Source organism: Fundulus heteroclitus, chromosome 15 (assembly GCF_011125445.2).
Source record: "Fundulus heteroclitus isolate FHET01 chromosome 15, MU-UCD_Fhet_4.1, whole genome shotgun sequence".
Taxonomy (NCBI): domain Eukaryota; kingdom Metazoa; phylum Chordata; class Actinopteri; order Cyprinodontiformes; family Fundulidae; genus Fundulus; species Fundulus heteroclitus.
Window position 1 is genome coordinate 9522752 of NC_046375.1, and position 16171 is coordinate 9538922.

General features: G+C 39.8%; 1 protein-coding gene across 4 annotated transcripts in view; it reads right to left on the bottom strand.

The window, feature by feature from the left end:
• The window catches only part of LOC105929540 (protein eva-1 homolog A), a 119090-nt gene that overhangs the window by 7165 nt on the left and 95754 nt on the right, over positions 1–16171 (bottom strand). For 3 of the 4 annotated variants that reach the window (XM_036147334.1, XM_036147337.1, XM_036147336.1), the window contains one exon: positions 1344–1472. In XM_036147334.1, coding sequence (XP_036003227.1) covers positions 1344–1472 — 129 coding nt within the window. Of the gene's footprint in view, positions 1–1343; positions 1473–2874; positions 3003–16171 lie in introns of those variants that run through there. The other variant, XM_036147335.1, reaches the window with a different exon arrangement.

Genomic DNA, 16171 nt, shown 5'->3' on the forward strand with positions numbered 1-16171 from the left:
GACTTTGGTTGTATCTGTTGAGTTAGAAACTAATTGTAAAGCTGTGTGGGATTCAGGTGACACGTCTGTTGCAACATGATTGCTGGAGCATCTTCAATCTAATTTAGGAGGGAGGTAAATAGAAGAAAATCATGTTGTTAATATAGACTCTTTGTCTCTAATGGAATTAGATGTGAATATTTTATTGAACTTTAAATCTGCTAAGCTTTGAAGAATATCTCTCTCTCTCGCTCTCTCTCTCTCCCTATATATATATATATATATATATATATGAACATTATTAGTGAAATGAACATTATTAGTGAGCCTTTATTTGTAATTTTATGTCTAAAAATGTATTTATCTGTTTGATTTAACATTGATAAAATAGGTGTTGAGTTTTTGTGCCCTACTTAACTTAACACATACACATACATTACTTTTACTTTATCTTCTAATACATTTCTACTGGCCTTGGCAGTCAGGCAGCGGAAATTTTAACAACCACCACAATACCTTCTTTGTTTAATTCTAATAAAAACATTTCATTTTCAGAGGGTATTTTTTTGTTGTTGATTTTTTTTTATCATAACAGAAAGCAAAAAAGCTTTTATAAGATCAGATCAGTTTCCTTTCACTACTTTAAACTAAAATCGACCAAGTAAGCAGGAAGTCAATCTATGTACCTCTAGCTGCTTTCATTCTACAAAAGAGTGATGTACCATCACACCGAGTAGAGATGAAAACAGGTTTTTACCGATAAACCACAACAGGATTTCTCAAAGTTGTGCAGTGAATCCATTCATGCGTCAGAGACTGCCAGTGCTGCATCATGCTTTCCCGGTCCCCCCCCCCCCCCCCCCCCCTTTTCTTGTTCCCTCTTTTGACTCCTTATTCATTCAAGCATCCTCCTAATCAGGACTGTGCCGGTAGCTGAGCAGAGTAATGAGTGTTGGATGTAAGCCAGTGTCCCTAAAGAATGAAGCTTTGTTTATTGCTGGGTTCTCTTCTTTTTCATTACTTCATTTTATCAGCCCTGTTCTGTCTTTTTTTTCCTTGCCTGTTCGACATTATAAGATGGGCCTGGGCTATGCTTACATGTAGTCTAATCAGTGTATTCTTAAAAGCATAATGTTTGAAGGACAACTGATTATAACCTGAACTGGACACATATGGAAACAGTTACATGCATGTGACTTTTAGTGAACACCCCCCCCCCCCCCCACCACCACCACCCCACCCAAACTTGACCCATAAATTATGATTGCTCTCGATTCCTGGAAGGCTTCGAGACTGTTAGCTGTTCTCTTTATGAGGCTGAAAGCTCAAATCTGGATGTACCAGCTTGTGTGTTTTTTGCTTACTTGGAACAGTGCTTTGGACTGAGCTTCCCCCAGAAGGGCCGTCTCCCACTACATTGGGGTCACGGGTGGCAGGGGATGGGTGGTACACCGGTGGTCTGTGGCTTGGCTCCTGGAACAGCCTCTTTGGCACTTCAACGAAAGGGAAAAGGTAAGGCAAAAGAGTTTAAGGAGCAGATAACAAAAGAAGAATAACAGCATATTCAGACAGCCAGCCATTTACTTACCAAAACAGACCTAACCAATCTATCACTTGGGTTATATTATTTGTTTTGGATGTATCTATCAATATTAGCAATATTGTTTGCAGGCATTAAAAAAAAATAAACTCCTTAAATGTTTACCAATTTCCCTATATATTTACTTTGATTTTAGACACAAGATTAAGTGGAATATACAGGTTTTTTACAGCTTGATATGAACACAAACCCCAGCTTCAAACCACAAAAATGAAAGTAATGGGCACTTTTTCTTTCATACCATTTCCAAGGTTAAAAGCCATTTGAATAACATGTCAGAGAAAGTACACATATTGATTACACTTTTATCCTGCAGTGCTGAACATAGAGCAATGCCGTGCCACCCCTCCCCCACCTGTTTCTTAGGCTGCTGCATTTTCTCTTGCTTACAAGAAAGACAAAAGTATTTTTTTTTTACGGTAACACTATTGTAACCATAATAGGGAAAGCACAAGTGGCACGTTTGTCAAGTAGATGGCTGCAGATTTGCTGCTCAGGCAGATAGCCTGAGCAGCAACTAATAAGTGCTAATAAGAGCAGATTAACCGGCTTTTATTAGCGTGTTATACTTGTGTTACTCTGTAATTTAATATTCTGTGCGAAAAGCACCACCAAACTACAGCTAAATTTAGCCTTTTGCTTGTTCTTCCTGACTGACCGCCAGCAGCCACAAACTTGGGGAATATAGCTGATTCTGATTCTGTTTTTGCTTCAGTATTTGTGTCAAAAACAAAACACTAATAAATAAATAAATGTTCTATTCATCTACACATTTTTATTACTGTGATAACCAATATGTTATATTCACCTAACAGCAGTTATTTTTGCTCCTCTGTTTGAAACAAAAGCATTTGGATCACATTATATATTTTATTTTTAAAATTACTACAGTACTACAGAGAGTACCATACCAGACTTTCACTGTTGCTAAGTATATTAACAGATGCCTGACAGATGTTGTGAATGAAGCCTGAGAGTTTATCTAGTATGATTCATTACAGCTAAAAGACAGAAAAAAACAATCATTAAGTAGCTACTGTATGACGGAGACAGATTTAGAGGGCATACTGGCCATGACTCACACTCCTCTTTATGACACACACTGATTCCCAAAAGTTAAGCTTTCTCTATCTCCATTTCCCCTTCGAGCGCCCCCACCGCCCAACCACGCTCCAACTCAAGACCCCTACTCAAACCCCCACATCCTAACAGCACCCTGTGAATCAGAGAGTCGCCACTCTTTCCCTCAGACACAAACCCACAATGCAGTGGGCTATACATTCCAGTCCACTCACATGCGGTTTCTGCAGGCCGGGCCATGATCCGGTCACCGTGGTTTTCTACCCCAGTGGATCAGCAATGATTTGTAGCTTGACAGATGACTGACTGTCTGGCTTTCTGATGTTCTCGCATGGTCATTACTCTTGACAAAAAAAGGGACGATGAAGAAAGATTTGCTTTGTGTCTCAGCAGGCATCAGCTCTTCTAATACTTCGCGTCTGACACGTGATTGAGGATAAAAATGTCCAGTTTGTTTAAAAGCTGAGAAAATAAATATACTCTCCAGGGTTATATTTTGGCTATAATCCAAAAGCCCATCAAAACTAAGGATGGAGCTGAGCAGACCACACTCCCTCCGTTCACTGGATACTTATCCCCTGGACGCATTACAAGGCTTTTCCAATTGTAAGCAATAATGAAAATATAACCACTGACATTTAAAACTTTTACTCTAGAGGAATTCTATTTGGCAGAGTTATGCACTTGTCTTTAGAGCACTGTGGAACAGCTGGGGAGTCCTTCACTGCCTGTCCAAAAATTACATTTACATCATATTACAGGTAACAAAAGTCTAAATTTGAAACCCATTGCAATTGTCACGAGTGACCTTCAAAAAACAGCCATATTGCTTGTTTAATTGTGTCCAGAGGAAACTACCTTATATTTAAAGTGTAACTCACACCAAGGGAAAGCATAACCCTGCCCTGAAACACATTTTGAAAAATGCCACCAAAGGGGGTAGTGTCAAGAGACTCTGAGGGGCAGGGGTAAGTGTACGGATAAATGGAGGGGGTTAAACACGGCTGTGGTCAGGATGAGGGAAAGTGACATGCTGAGACATTAAGAGTGACCAGGTTGACACTGGTGGTGTCACTATGGATTGGTCTTTTGAGGTGACCCTAGTCACCAGAGGTTGAGGGAGGCTTTGTGGAGCCCAGCAGGCCTGAGTATTATCAGTCTGAGCAGCTGGTTCAAGGCACTGACTCAGCGATGCCTGAAGCCGGCGCTGCCAAAGAATGGGTGCAGTTTCTAAGTGGTAAAGTGATGTTAGCAGCATCATTGCTAACATGGTCTAATGCTAAAGGCAATTGATCAAATGCTCCCAATGCTCGTGATTCCAAATCCTGAATTTGATTTGCCACTCTGTGGTGTTTCTTACTGACATGCATATATACACAAATGCGGGTCCTTATTAACGAAGGCATGTACCAGTAAGGAAAGCATGTACCTTTTGAACCAATAGGAAAATTCTACTACACTAGCCACTGTTCAACCCTAAGAGGGCAGCATTTAGATGGTTTTAAAACAAATATTACAGAACTTAACAAATTCACATCAAAAATGAAAAAAAGAAAATGCACAGTAACATTAAAGTAGCCTCCTTACATCTAATTTATACAGTTTATCATTTAAAAAAAAAACCCCAAAAAAATCAACTTTGATTTTGGGGCGAGTTATACTTTAAGGGTCTTGAAATAGCTAAGAGTAACTGGGTTTCTCCTACTGGATACAGAGAAGATCAGATTAAGATCATGCAAAATGTAAATGGAAGATATAATTGTCTATCATTTGTAAAGCAAGAAAGGGGGATTTTATTTTAACCGTACATAGACTCAGGAGGCAGTATATACAAAATAAATAATGGAGGGCCCAAGATGGATCCCTGATGAACTCTACAAGCAAGAGGAGCTGGAGAAGAACAAACTCCTAACTGTACTGAAAAAAGGGTTTGAATTCTCAACATTCTCCACAAAGGTTCAGTTTCAGAAATAATGTGTACCTTCATACCCATTTAGATTTAGTGAATTTCAAACAATTTCCATACTTTTCCTGCCAAACAGAAATATTTAGGTGAAAATTCTCGAAATCCCACATTGGGATTGGGGATGTTTTCTTCGTGCACATTATAGGATGCTTTTAAAAAAAAATGCTTTTATTGAATAGTGATTCTGCCATTTGTCAAATTTATAAATCTTCAAAATTACCTTTTCTTGACTGGACTGCAAATGAATAAAATATATGACTCAGTCACAGTGGTTTAACCAGTGGAAACACTGGTTGTTTAAATTTAGAACAAAGGAATTTGAAAGGTCACAAACTAGAATACTTTGAAGTTCTGACCTTCAGATGAACCTGTTAACTCAATAAGGAAATAAAGCCTGGATAAATGTACTTGTAAACACATGGTTACAAGTATTGAAAATTTAGTTACTGACTTCTTGCATTTGTCTCACTCAAATTCAGTCAAACACAATAAGATTTTAACCATGTTGCCAAAACAGAAGCATATATCCGTCCCTGTAATTGCATTAGTTTGTGTCACAAACCAAAGCAATATATCAGCAAAATCTTTTAATGATATTTCTTATCACGTCTATGCAGATGACATTCAACTGTGTATGCCATTTGAGCCTACTGAGCTGGACAAGCTATTCATATTAGTCCGCTGTTTATCCAAGATCAATGATTGGCTTTCCAGCAATTGCCTCATTTTAAACACACACACACACACACACACACACACACAACTGAGACAATGATTGTAGTGCCTCCTGCACTTCATTCTACTTCATATTGTTTCATTTTGTCCAACTCCGACATCCAGCATCCAAAATCTTGGTGCAGTTTTCAATTGTTCTTTGGGCCTTAACTCACATGTGAAATTTCTGTCTCCCTCCAGCTTCTTTCATTTAAAGAAAATTTCTAAACTACGACAAGTGGTCTCCTTAGCTGAAGAGCAAAAATTAATTAATGCATTTGTGTCATCGCGCTTAGATTATTGTAATGCTCTCTTTAGTGGCTTGGATAAGTCTTTACTCTCGTGCCTCCAAAACAATACAAAATGCTGCAGCCAGACTTTTGACTCATGCAAGAAAGCGAGATCATATCACCCCCATTTATACTCTTCACACTGGCAATAGAGTCCAGGATCCATTTTAAAATTCTTACACTAACATATAGGCCCCATATTACTTATGTAATCTTCTTACAAAATCTACTGCTGCTCGTTCCCTTTGTTTTGAAACTCAGGTTTTGTTAGGTGTTCCATGTACCAGATTGAAAACAAAGGGGACTGCGGCTTTCAGTCTGTGGTACCACGGCTGTGGAACAGTCTACCTCTGGATAACTGTTTAGCAGACCCAGTGGTCTCTTTTAAGAAGCGGTTAAACACTTTCTTTTTTTAAACAGGCCTTTTATTTATCTTTATCTTTATTATTTGATTTAAATTGTTGTTTTATTGGTTTTGCTGTACTGTGCTTCGTGATTGTTTTATCGGTGAAAGGCGCTTAGTAAAAACACTTTACTTAGTAAAAACACTTTACACACTCTCATTTTATCCAGAATCCTCATTTTATCCAGATCTTTTTGACTCAAACTAAAGTGAATACAGCCCCGAACTTGAACGCAAAATTGAGATATGGGGTTTGACCTCAAAAGCTACCCCTGTTCTTCCTCATCAATCTGACCTACTAATCACAAGTCCTAAAATGCCCTTGATGGCACACCACCATCCTCCCCATGGCCCGCCTTGATTACAGCTTTCTGATTGGTCCTAATTAACTGCATATGTGGCCCAGGATCACAGCTAAGAGAAGCCATTGTGCGACACACACGCAAACGCTTTTTAACATGAGATGCAGTCGGATTACCTTTAACAAAAACATTCTTCCGTGCAATATATTGCATTGACCGCTGCTCTTTTAAAAATACCTAAAAAAGTCGAAAAAAGCTAAAATTGCTTGAACTAAACGGCCGCAAACCACACCTCAGCTGCCAGGCAGTTAGCCCGAACCAGTAAAGCAGGGGAAAAAGGGGGTGAAAGGGAGCAAAACCGAGCACATAAATCACACCCCCAAGCTTGCATTATAATGACACGCTCACATAAGTGAAGGGCAAACCATTCCTCGAGATTCTTAAAATAACTTTGCCGAACGATGCCTCTCCGCTGAAGCCTTTTCTCAGAGGCCGGGATCGCCACAGGGTGCAAAGATATGAGGCGGGAAAGAGCCCTCATAACAATGACCCTTGTTTACACTGGCAGAATACAGCTATGTTTTCACTAGGCTCTGTAGACCAGTGTGTGTGTGTGTGTGCGCACTGTTAGTGTTTTTGGATCATGCGCTGACCAACGCAGAACATATTTGTGGCAAAACCGTGAAAGCCGAAGGGGATATAATGAAATATTAGGGCCTAATTATCTGAGGTGGGATCAAAACTGTACCGATTACTAATGTAGCCCTTGAGAACAACTAAGGGCAGGGAAGGGGGTTGGGGGGGCTATGTGAGATGAACATTTACAGCATTGCTTTAAATTCCTTAAAGTTTGGCTCTGAAACCGAATATACATAGTGTGTTTAAGGGGGGGGAAAAACCCCACTGAGACAATGTGCTGGCATCTCTTTGGAAGTCTGAGCATAAACTGTCTGGTTTTAATTAGCACACCGCCAATGCCCACTTAATCTACATCAATAAAGTGCTGATTAAAGCTCAAAACTCAACTCATGCACACCAAAAGGTAAATGATTCAGTCAATCTGTTCAATGTTTATTAACACATGGAAAGAAGAAAATGTCTTATCCTCTCTTGGGTCTTTCGCCTGCCTCCCACAGACATGCAGACAGACATCACCATGCACACACATTCATGAACTCATCCACAAACCTAAACACGCACATACACCCAGAGCCATTTTTCACTCGGGTAATGGCATTCCTGCGGAATAACAAGCGAGGTGAACAGGGCAGAAGCTGAAGGTGTCAGGAAAGCTTCCCTATTCTCCCTCCCCCAGTGTGACGCTATAACAGTATCCAGATGGCAGCGGCCTTATTGAGCTTCAGTGGGAATATGTGTCAATTCTGACAACGGATAAGAGACGCTGTGCACTGCATGGAGACAACGCAATATAAAGATGTGAGTGGGTAGGAGTATCTGATGCCAAATAAATGAAGAAACTAAATCTCAGTTGATCCGAATTAAGGGTTTAAAAAAATTAAAACCTGTTTAAAATATTTTTTATTTGTTTCTTTAGCTTAGGGCCTGTGTGTCAGAGGGCATGATTTACCTACTCATTCTTGTCTTGTGTATACTAACTGGATCGAGTTTACCAGCAGTAATGTGAAAACTATCAAGGGTCTGGTGGTCTGCACTGAGGCCTTTTTCTGGTTCTGCTCCAATTGTATGATAGCTTAAGCCATGCAAATTACTTTATTGCTTTATTAGGTTTAGAGTTCAGCGTGTGCAAGTTCTAGGAGTCACATCCCATTACCATTGTGGTAACCTTAGAGGTGTCCTGAAGGAAAACAACAGTTGTTTTGACTGTTTTACTTTTGCACCGTCCACAATTTTTGGCATCCCTGGAGCACAAAAGCCTGTAAAACACAAAGGGCTGGATTACAAGTTACAATATACTCGTACCAACCTAAGATACGAAAAAAGTAAAATAAAACAAAAATGTGTCAGTAACTTTTGTTTATAGTTGTTAGGGGAGCCACTGACTGTGATATCCGTGAATATGTGAAAGAAAAATAGACAAAGATGGATCCACCTGTCGGCTGTTGACCAGCGTTTTTAGTTGCCTACCTCGAGTGATTGGCTGGTCAGAAAAACAGAGACTGGGCCGCTGTACTTCGGCAGGACTACGTTGCGCTGGCCTACTCAAATGTTTGGTGTGGATGCTTTTACTGGTTACTAGAACAGCATCCATACCAACATCCGCACCAGTGAGGTGTTTGAAAACGACAGCAAGGGAAGCAAATAGACGACAAAACCGTTAGAGAGGAAACTCCGTTTTGTACAACATGTTGAGACATATTTGCCGTGAGAGAGAGAGAGAGAGAGAGAGTGATCATTCATGCAGACAACTATTCCAGTAGCTCTTCTTTGTCCCTTTGACCTTTCAACTCCATGTTTCATCAGCCTTTAGGTGATTATCTAGGGATTCTAGGGAATACATAGATTACTGTTTTAGTAATGCTAGTAGTGCTAACTGTGGAAATCGCTAAAATAAAGACAGTTTAAAGTTTCATCCGATATTATTTTTTCCATTAAAGCCCTGTTTTACAGCAACTGTCCCCCCCCCCCACACACACACACATAATGTGACAGATAAGATAAGAAATTCCTTTAATGTCTATAGTCTAATCTAAAGAAACGGCAGAAATAAAAAGTAAAAAATAATACCAGAGTAAAGATTGGGCATTCACATGGCCTTAACTAATAATAATAATTATCGTAACTGCAGCCCAAAACAGGAAATCTAGACAAATTATATTAAATGTTATTCTTAGACCAGCCTATATAATAGGTTTTGAAACAATATTCATATCAACTAGACTCTAACATTGCAAGTAAAAGCATTATGATAATTTGAAATTGGCCACAAAACTCAGTTTGTAAAAAAAAAAAAAAAAAAAAAAAAAAAAAAAAAATAGAGTGAAAAGTTATTTCATAACATTGTTTTTCCCCTTGGTTAAATACACTCAATTTAAAGTCTTAATTTTTATGATATTATTAATTGAAGATTATGCTACAGCAATAAAATTAATTTCAAATGCTTTTTACTCATATATTTTTTGGCTTACTTATAGTTCTGGAGAACTCTGTACATCAATCAGAACCTTTTTTTTTTTTTGCAGTGCATATAATACCACATTATGCTACAGATGCTAGTTCAGATTCAAACAAAGAAAACAAACATTTTCAACTTATTTAAACAAATTAGTCCATAAAACATGTACATGTGTGGTCTAAAGTCCAATATGTGTGCAAGTAGGAAAATAATTGGATTCCATAAGCTGACACCAATACATTTTGTTTTTCCAGAGGTATCTCCTAAAGCTGCATTCTTTTAAAAACAATATAGGCTTGTGGAGTGACAGTACGTTAAAAAAAAAAAGACATACCTGGATGGTGACACAATCTAAAAACAGAGAGAAAAACAGCTTCTTCTCAGCCTCACTTTGCCCTCTGGCATAAATTCAGCTCCAAAGTAGAGAATGTTCCCCCCCATTTACAACTTTAATGTGTAACGCACATCCTGCCTTCTGTGGGAGACACATGAATATAAATGTATTCATGCGCACACATACACACACACACACACACACACACACACACACACACACACACACACACACACACACACACACACACACACACACACACACGCGAGGCAAAGACTTCAGCCACTGGACTCCATATAGTGATCACTCTCAACTCTGTTTCACTCCACAGCCCCAGCTGTTTTAACTATTTAAGTGATCCTCATTCCGAAAACAAGCCCACGCACACACAGGGTATCATAAATATGCATGCAGTGACAGAAATAGACAAAACAACAACATTGTTCAACAACATGTAATTTGTCTTAAGTCTTTGATGCAAATAACTTTGAAGAAATTAAAATGTACTAATATCTTAAATGTTGTTTGCTTCTTTGTTTTATTGTTAAAAATAGAAATAAAATAAAATGTGATAGAAGTTTTGACGCTGCAAGCAGATTAGATCTCTGGTGCCAACACGGGAGTCTTTACCCGCCGAAAGTGGGAGAGACTCGTCTGACGCTGAAATCAGCAGAGCTGGTCATTATCTGGTGTCCATCTATGGGTCAACAAGGATGTGCACAACGCTGACTCATCAAACCGAGGCCACCCGCCTAAACCCACTCCTTCGTATCATGATTATGAGCTCACGGGGGCTGTGGAGTTTTCATAGACCCACACAGCAGCTGAGGTCACCAAATGACGGCATCTTTTGCAAACCACCGAGACAGAGACGCGTCGTTTTATTCTCGCTGATACGGAGCGGAGGAGGAACAGAACGTTGCAGGATGTGTTTTTGGCACCATGGGACGTAAAGGCGACGTGCAACAAGCGTGTCCCGACATCTGTCAAGGTTGTTCTGAACAAAAGGTGCTATCTTTAGCTGAGGACAACAACTGCTTGAGCAAAGCAGATAATAATGTCAGCGACTGAAAGAACTCCACTGGGACCAGAGGAATGCACGATGCATCAGTCAAAGATTAGTTACATTTATTACCCTTAATGCCACACGCAAAGCTGAAATACAGCGTTTGCAATTAAACAAACGAATGAACTAATTAATTAGAAGAGATTGCAATCTTAGAATGCCAACAAGACTTCACAGGTCTCAATCTCAAGGTGCATGTAAGCTAATTGTTGCTTTTGATAGCTACATATGTAGAAAAAAAAAGTGCAATCACAGCTTTTGCAACATATCATGATAGCAGCATGAAGCAATAGCACCCAACTGTAACATCTGACATGGAGGCTTAACTCAACATGCATTTAAATTGTTCCTATGTCCAAGATAACTTGACAGTTATCTTACTTTTTAAATAAATTTAGCTTTTGTTATTTCAAAAATCTGTTTTACCTCTCTACCTTATGGAGTCCTGATTTATTTTTGCTCCATCACATGCTAAGCTGAGGTTGTGCAGGAATGATCGGCTGCATAGCCAAACTGCAAACATAGGGGTGGGACAGGTATATAAAGTAAAGAAACCTACAAATCGGTCATCTGAATGATTTGGTCATTTAAAAAAAATGGTGTGCACAATATTAAGTAAACAGGCAGTACTCATTGTTCTAAATCTTGTAATGATGATATGATTTGCAACAAACAACCACAAAATTCCCTTAGTCATGGCTTTCCGAGCGAAAAGAGAGGAGTTGCCGTTTTGCATCTTTAGGAGTCTTTCTAATATGCTACCCTGAACCGTTATAACCTGATTTCATCCAGTTATTTTCTCTTCAGCATAAATTTCTCTTGGTCTTGTCAGTTTTTTTTAACAAGATACTATAGCTGTCACCTGAATGTTTCTAAGTGGAGTTCTTGTGTTTGCTTCCATTAGATTTTTATTTCTGTAATGGGCTTTCAGGCCTTTTGTTAGTCATAAAAATTGTACTTGCAAAAATCTTGCCAAACTCCCTCCTGCATACTTCCTTGTCATTTTGACTGCATTTGGGCCATCATATTGACATAAGGCTTGAAAGACTTAAGAGCCTCTCTACGCAAAGTAGCCATTTAATAGGTCAAATTTCTGTCGCGGAAACCATTTTTTGCCCTGGTAGATGCAGTGGGAACATCATGGGGTAAATAATGGCCCACTCTGACCTCCCCAGATCATGGGGGTCTACTTAGGTTCATGTAGAAACTTCCTAAACTGTATCACAGCAATCTAAATTGGGTGTGGGTTACTCTGGCAGTGAAAGTCTGCCTCAATTTATTCTATAAATAAAATTATTCTATAAATACTTACAAGTCATCATCACCCATTTGTTATCTTGGAAAAACCACATTGAACTAATCTCTAAAAAGACAAAAAAAGGATATATTCCTTCTTTGCATGAGGTACTTGAGGGCAAGTAAGGAAGTTCTTCTTTTATTTTATACCTCAGGGATAATGAGCGCTTTGTAGTACTGTATTGCTGTAATGTTGGAAAATCTAAACTGCTTCATCAAATGAAAATTTGATGAAGCTTGTAGGCCACCCAGTTGAAAAACTGTATGAATAATATAGAGAGATTAGTTAATAACATCACCTCTGACTTGAATTCTGTTCGTAATCATGAATACAGATGGTTACCATCAGGTTGAAGACACATAACCTGACAACAGCCAGCTGCATGTATCGCTCCGCCTAGCTCCACTCACATACATCTGGGACACGGCCATAGGAATTGCCTTTACTGAAGGCTGGGCCTTATCAAAACTCCTTGCATATGATTGGATAAGCCACTTGTCTGTCATCTTTATCGACGTGCTATTTCAACCACTCACACCGAAGCTAACCCGTGACGCTGATGAGACCGACGCCTGCTCTAGTGCAGGGTTTCCCGCAGCGCTATCTTGGCGAGGCGGCCGCGGAAAACGTGTCGTCCAACCCCCCCCCCCCCCCGCGTCCGCGTCCGCGCCCCGGAAAACAAAACCTGCCAAATCCGGTCGGGAGAAGGGCGAAAACATGGTTTCCACCAACAAAAGCCTTCAGAGCCGTTCTCTGATGTTCTTTTAATGAAACAATATCAGATAGATTGGACAACACGGAAGAAATAGCAGCATCAACGTTAACGCTGGCTTCCTCGATGCGAGCCGCCATTGTTGTTGGAATCTCACGGTGGCTTCTCCACTACGTCACATCCATGAAACACCCGCCCTGCGTCCTGATTGGCCAGACCAAAAATTTGGTTGGGGAAATCATTTTCAATGAGCCGTGTCCCAGATGTATGTGAGTGGAGCTAGGCGGAGCGATACATGCAGCTGGCTGTTGTCAGGTTAGAAGACACAGGGTTCCACAGTTTAATAAGGTTAAACTAAAAAATGCTTTTGTACCTCAGTCCATCCTGAAACTAAACATGGAGCATTAACCAACGTGGGATGCCATTATCTGCTCATCTTACAGTGTGTACTTTTTGATTCTGTCTGTGTATATATGTCTGTAAACAATAGTGCTGTGATGCAAGGCAAATTTCAGACTTGTTCCGACAGTAAAGGAATATCGTATCTTGCACCCTTCCGCTGAGCAGAATTGGGTTTACCTGTGCTTACTACCGGATGGTATATACTGTAAAACCTGGTTAATGAATATCTTCGATTGAACTAACTACATCAAAGAACCCAACGGAGCAGGGAAAAGCAGAGGGGTGCTTAAACAAAGGCCTGCTTTCTTTGTTTCCATCTTGAAGTATTTAATCACATGCACCCAAAGTATTTGATGAACAACATCATTGCAAACATTCAAGGAGAATGTTCTTTGCCTGTCAAGCTGTCCTTAGGGGAAATTCAAAAAGTAGATCTTACTCTGCCTTTGCTGCAAGTTAAGATAGAGAAAGCAGCAACATTAAGATGGAACAGTGTCACGTGCATTGTTTAGGAGATTCCCCACAGCTAACCAGCTTTTTCATAAACACCCAAAATAAAGGAAATAAATTACAAGCGGCTGTCCTAGACAAGGCAGGACAAAATTATAGCAGCATCATAAAGCAGCTTCCCTCAGCGTCTGTGCATCATTATGTGCCCTATGATTTGATGCCGAACATCTCCCTCTATTCGTTATCATTCAGGTAAAAACACCACCGCCTGCGTCACGTGTAAACTGTATATCACAGTAGCTCCGGTGCTCTGTCATCGTCGAGCAATTATACAAACCATAAGTGAGAGGGATTACAGCTCTCAGATAAGTAATACCTTACTGTATTCCACAAACAGAGAATCAGTGATAACTATAGCATCATCACATTAAAACTGCTGTGTGGGAGTCGACTCCTTCCCGTGTGTGTCTAAATGGGAGGCATGTTTTTTTTTTCTCCATGTGTTGACAGAGTGCTGGGCTATATTAGAGGTCAGCTCTGGGAAGAGATAATGATAGTGAGGTCTGGATCAGTCTAAGTTTGTCAACAGTCTAATCATAAAACATAAGATTACGTAAGGGGAAAGCGGCCAAACTTTTCGTTTAGTCTACTGCTACACCGCTCTACAGGAGTTTTAACTGGGTTAAATATGCTGTCCAAAAAGGGTCATTAACTAGTAATGGAAAAGAAAAGGCTAAATTAGACCAGATAACATGATAAAGGAGGTAGAATTTTGTCCAAAAAATTGAGACAAGCATGTAAAAGAAAACAAATGGTGGATATAAAAATAGAGAAAGAAAATACTCACACAAAGCAGGACTACGAATTGGTAAATAATTACTAGGAGCAAAAACCTAAATGATACAGATTATAAAAATGAAGTTACTTCAATGTTGAACAACTAAGGAAACCGATCAACACACAATAGGAGACAAACCAAACTATACCCAAAAATCTGAAGACACACTGTTACACATCTCTCATGCAATACCATATGAGTTCAGCAGCTTAAGACAAATAAAGGTTTACTTTCCCTTTTATACAAATTTTATATTTTAGCATTTACAATGGGATCGCTGGCTAAGCCATGATGGAACCACCACATATGCCCCACGGATGTCAGATTATGCAAATGCTGCACAAACATTGGAGCGACGATCTAATAATGACATTGCAATTTCTCATGCTGCAGTACGCAATGTTCCGTCTGCACTGATGAAGACTAACCTACCTCAGCATTCTGAATGCTGAAAATGGCCAGTATGGCACGGGAGATGAGAAAGTCTGGGGACTGATGATTAAGGGTAGGGCTGCACGATATTCGAAAATCTTGCGGTGGCTATAACTTGGGTGAATATTGTGATGTCATAAGTTAAATATGTATCTTTTCTCTTTCCTCTCTATCTCATCAGTGCTTCCTTTACTCTTTGACCTTTCGGGAGTTCGGGCAATGTCATTTGTGTCTGGTGTGAGCATTTGCTGCCAAGAGACTTTCCAACGGACTAAGTAGCATGAAAAACGCAATTTCATCACACTTCTCACAATCTGAAAAACTCACAGAGAAAGAAATGGCAATTAGAAGGATTTTATTGATACAGTATTTTAAGTCTTTGGCGCTCAGACCTCGGCAGGAACATTAATGCTGAATTATACTTTAATATGCATAAGTAGATGTATGAGAACAGGGATGTTCCCCCCCCAGGTCTGAAACTGGTGGTGGAGTGGAGATAGAAGAAGTTTGTTCAGTCCATATGGTGATCTGTTTAAGATAGATGTCCAACTTGATAAACACAGGTTTGCATGAACTGTCCATGATGAGCAAGCTTGAAGCGACTGTGGAGAGGAAAAACTCCACTTTGGGAAGAAACCTCTGGCAGAACCGGGCCCAACATGGTGGTCTTCTGCCGGACCAATAACGAGGTGATGGGGAGTGCTGAAGACTGAAGGGAGAAAACACTCTGATGGGTTGAGGATGGAGGAACGTCTTGGAAGCTAGATGAACTCAGCTATGATGGTGGAGAAGGGGTTGGGGGTGGGTTGAATCGGACATCTGATTCGAAATCCAACATGCAATCCGTTTGCGCTTGCTGGTTAGCAGGCTGAGACGTGGATTTGAAGTTGCTTTTAAGATGAGCGTGGGATGCTGATTGGCTTCATGGAGGTGCGGTTCGTAGCTGATTGGCTCACATCAGAGGACTCTGAATGGAGGCAGGCGATGAGTTTCTTCGATTGAACTTGCGCCTCAGCTTCATTAGTCAACAATTCTTGTTATCCAGTTAGTGTTTTGCAATATAAATATTGGAAATATTGATATTGTGATGATTATATATTTGATATATTGTGAAGTATTTATTAAGTGACCACCTAGGGATATACTTAGACTGCATTAAGAGCACATAAGGCCTGGTTCACATGGCAAGATTGTAAAATAATTGTCATACTT